Below are 11,720 nucleotides of genomic sequence, written 5' to 3' on the forward strand. Positions count from 1 at the left end.
AATGAAAAGAAATAGAACAATATGAACTGTGCACCACAGGCAATCATATCCATTTTGGAATAAGCAAAATTAAGGGTACAAATTGACAGAAAAAGGCATTTGATGGTATTGAGAGTACACTTTTGAAAATGCCATTCTATTCAAAGTTGGTGGAATTTTTTTGACAGAAGTAATACTTAAAACTTTTAAAAAAGAAAATGTAGATATTTTGGCACATTTATACAGGACTCTTGGAAGGGATATGAAGGGCTTCACAATAATGAACAGTTTGCACAACACAAAAAATGTGACACTTTCAGCAATTTAATGTCTGTGTACCAAAAGTACAAAACACATTTCCAGTTTAAAATCTATTAGTAGTTTTAAAAAATCCCAATATCTCTTCATCCATAATAACTTTTCAAAATGCACTCTTTATTACAACTGAAGCTGCATTATTTCACTTCTTTCCCAAGAAAATCCTGTTTGAACACATAAGGCTTCTGTTGTGCCAATACAGAGGAATGCTTACCAGTGCTGCTACTCCAAAGTGTGTGGAATTCCCTCACTAACAAGCACTTCCCCCCCATTCTTATCCAATTCATGAACTCAAAGGATAGCACATACAGATTCGGGCTTTCCAATGGAATGAATGGGGACCCTTGAATGTGTGAGGGATAACATGTGAGCTCACATGGAATGGTGATAAGCAGAGCAATTCTATACTCACATTTATGTTGGTCATCTGTTGGTGTGACCTCATCTCCACTGTCAGAGTGGTGTTTTTGCCACTTCCTAAGTCCAGTCAGCTAGCATAACTCAGGTATAGAATTGCACTCTGAGGTACATGAGTTTTATTCTGCACGGGCAGAATGAAACAAAACAGGCTGGATCAGTAGCTTTCCCTCACTCCTAAATATCCATGAAAAAGAAACTCTAATGTATGGAAGAAACTTAATGGTAGCCTGCAATTAATCACATCCTCCTAGTGCTATTATATAGTGAACCGTACACCCAATCAGCTACAATCTGCTACACTACCATAAACAAGCTAAGCCTTATCAAGATTCAAGTACGTTATTCTAGAAATAATTTCCTGCAGTGTTCAACCAGTCAGATTAATTTCACAACTTGTATTAAAGGGGTGCTACATTAGTAACACCAACACCTCTATATTCATGAGAAGCAAATGTTTAGGTTTCAATTCAATCATACATTTTTTTAAAAAACCTCAAATTAAAACCAAGACAAAAGTATTATAAATCCCATGAAACGAATACCAGTGGCTTTTCAATGAACATCATAGATAGTCCACACCAATAAACATTTGCTCCCAGAATGTATTTAAAAGTTGGTGGGAATAATGTATGAATGAGTACTTTTCTTCAGCCTTCTTGCCTGAACGCTACGTAGCAAGTGGTAACCCAGGAAAAAAACACACCAGCAAATCCTCCATTATGTAGGAACAATAAACAAACATTTGTTATACAATAGTGTCTGGTGTGCTTAGCAAAATAATAATAATAATAATCTCATACTTGAAATGAATATTTTATTTTGTTTGTTTTTATCAGGCAAAGGTGTAAATAAAATCTTCTCTTTCTCTGATGACAAAGCGTAAGGTGACCTTTACTCTGTGCGATGACACTGGCCAGGTCCTTATCTTCCACATGTTCTCCATCCCTAAGAAGTGTGAAAACACAGTTTCCTTCACCATTTCTAGAGATAGAGGTATCCAACCCAGTACACCAAGTTAAACAGCAGGAATGATGTAGGGAAGAAGACCCTTGAATAAGAGTCTAGTTCTAAGATGTCTATGTGTATCCTTCCTTTCCGCCATGAACCGGATTTACATTCTTCGTAACAGCAGAAAAAGCTCTGGCAGTCCTTCCCATCCAGACATTCATAGATACAATTGTCTTCAAATTCTTGCCAGTACATGGCATTATTCAATGCGATGACTGTAGGAGGAGGCCTCATCTCTAGCACAGAATAGTTCTAGGGGGGGAAAGAGAGGACAGAAGAGATAGTACCTTGGCTACTAGAGGGACATCAGAGTTTTAGCATGCAGATACTTTGGGCTGGTCTAGACAAGCAGAGAAATCATAGAGTGCAGACATCCCCCTAGGACTGTACCACTTCAGCATTCAGGAAGGAATGGTACAGCTTAACTGTACCATGTCCACAGCTTTCATGGATAAACTCTGCATGGTGAAAAGCTGCACAGCGGGCTAGCGCCAAGTACAAACAACTAAAGTCTTAAGGTTAATAGACACATTCTTTTTGTTGAATCAAAACCTGTGTTTTTGTATTAAGGCAAAGTATAAAGAAGCATGAAGGTGAAGCATTTATTTACTTCAGTTTTATTTCAATTTGCATTCATAAAGCTCAGGGGAAGAAGAAAGCAGAAGAAAATGTTTCCATTCATAGCAACATTTTAGGCTGTACTAATTTTTTAAAAAGAAGTTTAAAAACCGTACTCACCATCATGTGCCCGAAACTGACATCAGGTAGCTCAAGTAAAAGAAATCAGAGAATAAGAAGAAAAACTCAGAAGAAATGACATGACGAGAATACACATTATATGGTGTAAACGTTTATACGTTTTTTGCCAGTTTCTCAAATATTAAAGAGGAGGGGAGTTTTGATACAGAACGTGAGGATCTTAAACATCCCATAAGATGTCTAAGATCCTCACTTTCTGTATCTAAACTGAATTGTCCAGATCCTGTCTGTGGGCAAGATCCAGCCCAAAGTAAGCCCTTTTCACTTCCATGGGTTTTAACGGGAAGCAATAAAATGTGAGCTTAATTTGAAATCAATGGGATTCACGGGTCATGAATCAGGCTGTTATGTTTAATGACATGGGGGTGCTCCCCATGATTCATCCATGGCATTAAAACATTAAAGAAAAAATATATATCACTACTTCAGGGAAGGATGAATACATCACTGAGCTACTTGAAAGTTTTACATATTAATGTCCTGCCTGCAGGCAAAGGCACATATTAACCCTTCCCCTGTGGCTTAGAGGGGGGAAAAGATCACAATACCTTTTTATTTGTAAAAAATATATATATAAAGCCAAGTCTACAAAACCGTGGGCATTGTAAAATTTCAATATGATCTGTGTAAAGCAGAAGAGAGAGCTTCTATGCTCTTGTGAATAGTAAAATTGCCGCATTTGACCAACTTTATGCCCGCCAGATGTTCTGGACTACAACTCTCATCCACATCAGTCAACATGGCCAAGGGAGGATAGGAGTTGTAGAACAAAACATCTGGAGGGACGTCTGTTCTACTGTGTTGCAATCCGTATTCCAATTCTTCTCTTGGGCCACTTTCACACCTTTTAAAGAGCTGTGGTGCCACTTAAAGCAGACATGGATTCCCCCCCCCAAAAAAAAAATTGGGGGACTGTAGTTTCCTAAAGGTCTTGAGAGTCGTTAGGAGACCTCTGTATGCCTCACAGAGCTACACTTCTCCAGCGTTCCTCAGAAAGAGGTATTGGCTGTTAAACCACTCTGGGAATTGTACAAGTTGTTATTATACCAACAAGTGGAGCAACACTTCCATGCCAACCTTCCGCCCTGGTTTCTTATGTTCCGTGATGCTCATGGTTGTGTCACAGCACATTCACTGGTGCAAATGAAATTTAATGTGACCTGCTATCACATCAGTTGAAAAGCCACATTTCCATAATGCAACAGGTTAAAGGAACATCGGAAAACAGCACAGAAGCACTATCATAATAATTTGGAAAATTGCATAATATTTCCTGCATGTTGCAGAGGTGTGAAAACGTTGGATACCACTCAACATCTGTTAATTCAGAAGCTTGGTTCCCCACTTCCCCCACCTCATCTTACCGACTTTTTCTTCTTTGTGCAGTGTGGCTTCCTGCAACTCGAGTAGTAGTTGAGGGTGGCATATTCCATCAGAGCGGCAAACACAAATAAGAAGCACACAGTCACAAAGAGGTCCATGGCAGTGACGTAGGACACACGGGGTAAGGAGTTTCTTGCAATGGTGCTGAGAGTGGTCATGGTTAATACGGTGGTGATACCTGCAAATGAAAGCATGTCTTTTCATGTTTTTGAAAGGAAAACACACCCAGATGCAGAACAGAACTGTGATTCAATTATCGTTCCCTTGTTGAAGAAAGATGACTCCATTCTTCATGGGCTTCACAAGTCGCAATATAGTTTGGTAGGACTTCTTTGTGTGTGTGTGTGTGTGTAAAGAAAAGAAAAGCAGATCAGTGTGGAGCCAAAACAGAACAGAATGGAGGGATTTGCCCCTTTCTATTTAAACAATCAGTGCCACTTGTAAGCAAAGGTCATTTTTTGATTGGCTTTCCAATCTGCACAGTCTAAATTGTGCGGCTGGATTACAAACGATCGATTACTATTACTGTTGATTTATCAGTCGCTGCCTAAGCTACCATCTCAAGGCGATTTGCACATAAGATAATTAGAAACAGTTAAAAACCATGAAACAGCAAATATATTTAAACAAGCCTAAAACTAGAACAAGTGGATGCTCATAGCAAGGGCTCATTTATTTAGCTTGGGAAGCTTGTCAACTTGGGAAAAGTGTCTTCAGTTGTTTCCAGACAGTACAAATAGTGGCCCCCGCAGATATCTCAACAGCAGTGCTATTCAACAGAAGAGGGGGAGGCACAGAAAAAGCAAGTTTCTGAGCTCTTGTGGTTCCACTGGAAAAACTCTTTATTACAATGGGTGGGTGCTACACTGTTACTAAAACAGAAAAAGAGCAACAGGTGGTTTTCTGGTGGAAAGCCTCAGCAGATCAGGTACATCCTACATGTCTTATGTTGCTTGCTTCTGACATATGCCGAATATCTCAAGGTGTCTTATACTGTAGAATTATACCTTCATCAAATCATTTGAGAGCTCCAGAAAAAATGAATTATTTTCCATTTCTCTTCTCCACTCCCTATCCACTTTCTGATTATCTTCATTATTTCATCGTAAAACGTACCACATACTAAGACCTTTGCTGAAGGGGATAAAGCCCTCTCTTCATACCACCAAGAGCAGCTGCCAAGAGCACTGGTATTTTCACTAATTAATTTCACTGAGCGAAATTTCTCTCAGATGTATCTCAACTGAGGTTAATAGGAATTACACCCAGGGAGCTTTTGGCCCACTGAGACTCTCTATTCATTCTGTCTAATTAACATTAATGATATAGAGGCATAAGGATGTTTTCAGCAGGTAGCCTTTGGCTGTATTGTAAACAAATGTATTTTTGGAATCAGGCATTCTATTTCGCCTGGGAGGGTTTCCACTTTCAGACTTAAATGCCCAACTATGAAACAAACAGAACTGATGGCTTTAAAAAAAAAGCTCGCCTGAAACTGACCACAGTGGAGTAGTGGATGGGTGCTTTAACAGAAGACCTTTAGACTGCCATTCTATCCCTATTTGCCCAGGAATAAGCTCCACTGAACTTAATGGGACCTACCTTTGAGTGGGTATGTACAGGATTACACCACATAGTGTTGTGCTTACGAGTATTGGACTTGAACAGTAGCTCCCCAAGTGAGCAGAACTGCCCCCTGGGGGTGGTGGGATTACTTAGGGGAGCACTGAAAGCCAAGGGGGTGGCAGTGGGGCACAGGAGATGACAATTAGACTTCAAAAAGCTGGAATCACTGGTTCAAGTTCACCAGCTTTGTGGAATTAATCAAACAAAATAGTTTCAACTGGATTTTGAGCAAATGTGCAAATAATTGCTACTGTTTTGAATGTTCTTGTTTTATTATCTTCCTTAGTGGTTCATTGCGTTCGCCATTTTGAATAATGCTTTTTATAGGCAGGTTAGGGGGCACTGGGGATGGGTTTATGGAGCCAAGGGGGTGCTGCCTTGAAAAAAATTGGGAACCACTGGACTAGTGCTAGGACTAGAACTAGGCAGACAAAGGTTCTCGAAGCTACAAACATGAATCTGACCAAACTGCGTGAGGCAGTGGAAGACAGAAGTGCCTGGCGTGCTCTGGTCCATGGGGTCACAAAGAGTCGGACGCGACTAAACGACTAAACAACAGCAACAACTAATTGGTTAGTGTGCCATCTCACAGATCCCAGGATCCATATTGTTCTCACTCTTGTTTTACAGATGGGGAATAAAGATACAGTGATTTGATTCAGGCCACACGCAGGAAAGGATGCCTCAAGTGATCAGTTAAGGGCACATGCAAGCATGAGGACCCCTGATCAAATACTTCAGAGCAGGACTGGGGTGAACACAACCCTGTCCACAGGTGATCTCAGTAGGGTGAGCAGGACTGTGTTCACCCTGATCCTGCAACCCACCCTAGCAACCTCCCCTTTCCTACTGTCTTGAGGCAGGGGGGAGGCAGACAGCAAGGGCTTCAACACTTCAAGCTGGATTCAGACATTCCCCTGAACATGCAAAAGACAGGAGATGGGAAGGGGTGTGCATGCAAGCCTCGCCTGCAATGTTCTCAAGATGCTGTCTGGATTTTTGCACGAAGGGTTCGTAGATCAGTGTTGAAGTTTGCAATTTCATTATGTGGTGACCCTATTTCAATCCAGGTTTCAAATCTCATCTATTGACTCAGGTCAACAGGACAAGAAGGGTGCACATTTCCTTACAAAAAGATTCCCAAGACCTAATGGCTAACATATCTGCTGTTGGATGAGGATGGGATCTTGATTACCAGGACGTTACCCTGTCCCACAAATCTGCTGCAGATATCTCCCCTGGGGCAGCCTTGAATTCTGATTTGCACCTCTGCAGCCAAATATTTCCTAACCTCCTCATTTCCTCTTGACCATTCAAATGTTTAAAAGATAATAGTATCCTCTGATTAAACTTCTAACCCATGCCTCCCTTTGATCAGACTGATAACAGAGGTTTGCAGTGATAAGCAAGCTGCTTGTGGAAAGCCAGGGCCAGAGGGCTTTGCTGCCTGCTAAAAAACCACTTGACATTTACACGATCTTTGTTCTTCCATAGAAAGTCGAGCATTGTGGAGATCTAATTCAAGAGCATGCTCTGTCATCATTTCATCACACTTTTGATAGAGAAATATTATTCACAGCTGTGCCCAATCATTTCTCATTTCCACAACTATGCCTAATCTAAAGTGGGTAGGGGGGGCACACACAGAAATTTAGTAATGCCCGGTGGGTTTTTTCGGGGGGGGGGGATGCAGGGGTACGCATACCCCTAAACATTTTGTGGATCTAAGTTTGGCCTCATAGAGGGGCAGTATTTCAATATGAGTAGGAAAATGAGAGTACCCCTAAACATTTTTTTTTTGGGGGGGGGGAAGCACTGGCAATGCCTGTTTCTCATCCCACCTCTTCAATACTACAGTAGTGGCAATAGCAAAGCTTTAATATTTGTCCCCCGATAGTGTTACACAACTCTTTCCCTTTTTCTATCTGTGAAACATGCTTTATATGGGGCATAAGCATGCAATTCTGTACATAATTACCCAGAAGTAAGCCAATATATATGTATGCTGAACTGTGTGTTTGTGGCAATTTTTGCATATCTATTACACTAGCAGCCCTTGGAAAATCAGTATCTTTGATGGGGGTAGATAACCAGAATTCCTCCAGAAATTGTTGGACTACAGTTCCCATCACTCCTGCCCATTGGTCATACTGGCAGGGGTGGTGGGCATAGTTGTTTAGCATCATCTGGAATGCCACAAGTTCTGCTTCTTTACCTTGAAATAAAACCCATGACATACACTACAGATGTTATACTTTTGATGCTATCCGATGGCTGCATTTTTAAATCTGTTCCTCCTGTGTGATTTTTTTTTTTTTACCCTTTGACTTATATATTATGAACGACAGCTCCCATCACTCCTGACTATAGCGCAGTAGACATCTGAAGATCACATACTAAGTCACCCCGATTTACTGTTTTGCAGATAAGATGCAGCCACAGGGAGGCAGAATCTCCATCTGCATATATTGGCTTTTCTAATAAGTGGCGGAAATTGTTCATGTGGGATATCAGTGTTATCTGGAAGAAATCTTCCCCCACCAACAAATGGTCCTTCCGCAGGAAGGAGAGGCAAGCATGAGCAGCAGGAGGAGAAACTGGGAACAGTGGGGACTTGCTGGATGGTTGCATTTGAGCTAGACATTGGTAAAAGGTAAAGGTAAAGGGACCCCTGACTATTAGGTCCAGTCGCGGATGACTCTGGGGTTGTGCGCTCATCTCACTCTATAGGCCGAGGGAGCCGGCGTTTGTCCGCAGACAGCTTCCGGGTCATGTGGCCAGCATGACTAAGCCACTTCTGGCGAACCAGAGCAGCGCACGGAAACGCCGTTTACCTTCCCGCCGGAGCGGTACCTATTTATCTACTTGCACTTTGACGTGCTTTCGAACTGCCGACCTTCTGATCTGCAAGTCCTAGCCTCTGTGGTTTAACCCACAGCGCCACCCGCGTCCCTTAGACATTGGTAGAGGAGATGAAAATTTGGTAAGCCAGCTGCAGGGCTTGTGAACTGCCATGAGTGGTCGCATAATGGTTGCGTGTGCATATAGAACTCTGTTTGTGCATAGTGGTGCTTTCTGACCATGTGAAAGGGCAATTAGTTTGGGACCAATTGGTTTGGGATTTGTCCAGATTCAAAATTGTGTCTGCTTGTGGCTCTGGTTTCTCACAGTTACCCAAATGCAGTAACTACTCTGCCATCGCTGTTCATGAAAAGGAGCTCTGAGTCAGTCCAGAGTCCTCCTTCTACTGCCCCTAATAACTTCGCGCTACAACAATGGTAGTGCTTTTCACAGCGCGACCTGTTCAGTAAAGTAATAAAGGGCACCAGGATTCCTTTCCCGTCTACTTGATCTCCCTCACCATGACCAATCTCTTGAGGTTGGTTCACTTTGATTTCTCATTGTTTGATGACTCACAGCTGAGTAGATGAATTGAAAAAACCTCATTCATTGTGCTTTGAGGTGAGATGGAGTATTTGAAAGTTCTGCCTGTTGTGTTGGATCTACCGCCATGCCCCATTCATTCACATCTGCCTGTGTGGACTTGTTCTTAGAACATTGCATTCAGGATACCTTGCAATGGTAGTCCTAGCAGCTTGGATTAATAACCTGGACAATGTCATATCATAAGGAGGAGACTGCACCTATACATTTGCATAGTTAACCACAACAAATCCAAACTAGAGGTGTGCCCTATCTGTGGGCAAAGAAATTGTGGGGATGTTTTTTACCAATAGGGGATTTCCCTAGGGGGAGAAGAAATTCTCCAACATTTTCTTGATGGAGGGGGTTGAACTCACCATTAGCAGTGACAGTACTTCATTTTCTTCTAAGGTTTGGATTTGGGGTTTGTGTGAGTGTGACCATCATTTTGCATGTCCCACTGTACTTTGAACTAGGTCTGGCACCAGCACTGGGCCAAACTGGTCCCTGGTCAAGGGACCTGTGTGCCTGAATGGTCCCTTCACTGACCCAGCCTGGCCACACTACCATTCATTGCCTATCTGCTAGGAGTCTGGGTGCTTTACAGAAGCAGCTGCTGCTGGTGGTGGTGCCAAGCTCAGCTCCCACCTGTGGCAGCTGCCTGCCATTTTAAGTTACCCAAAATGCAATGCCCTGGCCCATAGATGTATGAAATATATCGACTGATTGTATCTATAGCCTAGGGAACTGGTGTGTGGCAGTGAAAGCAGTAGCAGTGCTAGAGAAATTGTGTAGTGATCACCTGGCAACTGGGTTCCCAGTCATACACCCATTCACTGTTGTATGATAATTCTTAGGGAGCTTCAAAAACAATGAGAAAGATAGAGTTTGCAGTCCAAGAAACCCTTTTCTAATCTGCACTATACTATTAAATCCCTATTTTACCACTTTAAAAAGTCCTGGAAATGGTGGTTTGTTAAGGGTGCTGAGAGTTTTTAGGAAGACTCCCCTCACAAAGCTACAATTCCCAGAGTTCCCTAGGAAGAGGGATTGATGGTTAAACTACTCAGGCAGGAACAGACTGTCCAAATTTGCAGGATGCAAGCTGTCTCTTTCTCCCCCCACCCCACTTCTCAATCTCTCTCTCTCTCTCTCTCTGACATATATATTTGCCATGAAGCAATTGTTCACAGGAAATTAGATTGAGTTTCTCTACTGACAAAGAACATAGGCAGGATTCACATCCACCGTGACACACACACAAAAAAATTCTGAGAACTTACCTAGGGCTGTTCTTGCTGGTGTGGCATCCTTTTTAATCCAAAACGATACCCAGGATAAGACAACTGTTAATATACAGGGAATGTATGTTTGAATAGTGAAGTATCCCATTCTTCTACTTAAATCGAAGTATATAGTCATGACTATATAATCACCTGCAAGAATAAATAAATTGTATAATTTGGTAACTGGCTTGTAGAATCCAGTGGGAGTCTGCTCACATGAAGAAGGAAACAGAGAACATTGCTGTAATGACTTACAGTGTTAACATTCATGGGTGACACAGTGCTTTGAATAGAGAATACCTTTATATCAGTGATGACAAGATCACCTGGGGCTGGAGAGCCAAATTTTTCCAGGGCCCACACCCACATTTTTTTTTTTTTTACTATAAAAACCCCAACTCCCCCTAATTTGACATCAACGTTATGTTAATCAGAATCTAAAATTTGAAACAAGGAACGCCCAACACATTCTGGCACCTGAGGAAAACTACAAAATAGCAGTGCACCACCACCAGTTCAGAGGAGTGAAAATCAGCTTGGGAATGAAAGGGGAGGGTGGAGAGGAGGAGGAGCAGGTGGCGGTGGCTGAAGCAGCATAGGGTGAATCCACCACTCTTCCCAGGGGGTCCAGATCTGCTGCCGAAGCAGATGCCTCCTTCTGCTTCATGGGCAAGCCACCCCTAATGTGAACTATTTGAATATGGCAATTTATATAATCTGAAACATGTACAGTGGTACCTCGGGTTACAGACGCTTCAGGTTACAGACTCTGCTAACCCAGAAATAGTACCTCAGGTTAAGAACTTTGCTTCAGGATGAGAACAGAAATTACGCGGCGGCAGTGGGAGGCCCCATTAGCTAAAGTGGTCTTCATGTTAAGAACATTTCAAGTTAAGAACGGACCTCCAGAATGAATTAAGTTCTTAACCTGAGGTACCACTATACAGCAAATATACAATAATTTGAAGTTATTAGGTATATACATATTGTCCTTGATGTGACTTGGGACCCTAAGGGAAAATACTGCTGTGCCTTTCCAAAGTTGCTATCAGAACAGATGTATGCCTCAGTCCCCACCCCACCCCACAGTAGCCTTGACGATAACGCCACCATTTGTATAGTTTTTGTAATGGTGTGGGTGGCATAGGGCACATTGGGAACTCCCAAAGGGTCTGCTCCGGCTCCTAGGCCTTATATTTGAAATTGCTAAGTGCTGCTTTCTGTTATCGTCTCTGGAGCTTCTAAGAGGCAAATGAATTTTAAATCAACGGATTCAAATAGGTTGTGCAACAGTATAGTCTAACGCAACGGAACTGTAATGAGAGACTATGTGAAAGTAAGCTTTCTTTGAAATGAGTGGGCTTAATTTCGAAATCTTGATTCCTTATTACCGAACAGAAGGTTGTCAAAGAAAGTGAGTTTTATCCACCAGGCTTAGACAATATGCAGTGTAGTTTTTGCAATACATGTAATTTGTATTTTCTGATTATGTGACAAAGCAGCTCTTTACATGAAGTG

At 42.0% G+C, this 11,720-nt stretch overlaps 1 protein-coding gene and 1 long non-coding RNA gene across 4 annotated transcripts in view; one reads left to right on the plus strand and one right to left on the minus strand.

The window, feature by feature from the left end:
* Nucleotides 1–1,514: 1,514 nt before the first annotated feature.
* The window catches only part of GABRG3 (gamma-aminobutyric acid type A receptor subunit gamma3), a 286,521-nt gene continuing 276,315 nt past the window's right edge, over nt 1,515–11,720 (minus strand). For 2 of the 3 annotated variants that reach the window (XM_083437965.1, XM_083437967.1), the window contains 4 exons: nt 10,200–10,352; nt 3,849–4,045; nt 2,464–2,493; nt 1,515–1,977 (listed from right to left, as the gene is read on the minus strand). In XM_083437965.1, coding sequence (XP_083294091.1) covers nt 1,699–1,977; nt 2,464–2,493; nt 3,849–4,045; nt 10,200–10,352 — 659 coding nt within the window. In that variant the 3' untranslated portion in view covers nt 1,515–1,698. The remainder of the gene's footprint in view (nt 1,978–2,463; nt 2,494–3,848; nt 4,046–10,199; nt 10,353–11,720) is intronic. The other variant, XM_083437966.1, reaches the window with a different exon arrangement.
* On the plus strand, nt 1,591–6,499 carry LOC310676382. The gene is made up of 4 exons (XR_014510515.1): nt 1,591–1,710; nt 3,871–3,988; nt 4,083–4,188; nt 6,357–6,499. It is a non-coding gene; the product is annotated as an uncharacterized lncRNA (long non-coding RNA).

This window comes from Podarcis tiliguerta, assembly GCF_965153285.1.
Source record: "Podarcis tiliguerta genome assembly, chromosome: 4".
Classification (NCBI taxonomy): domain Eukaryota; kingdom Metazoa; phylum Chordata; class Lepidosauria; order Squamata; family Lacertidae; genus Podarcis; species Podarcis tiliguerta.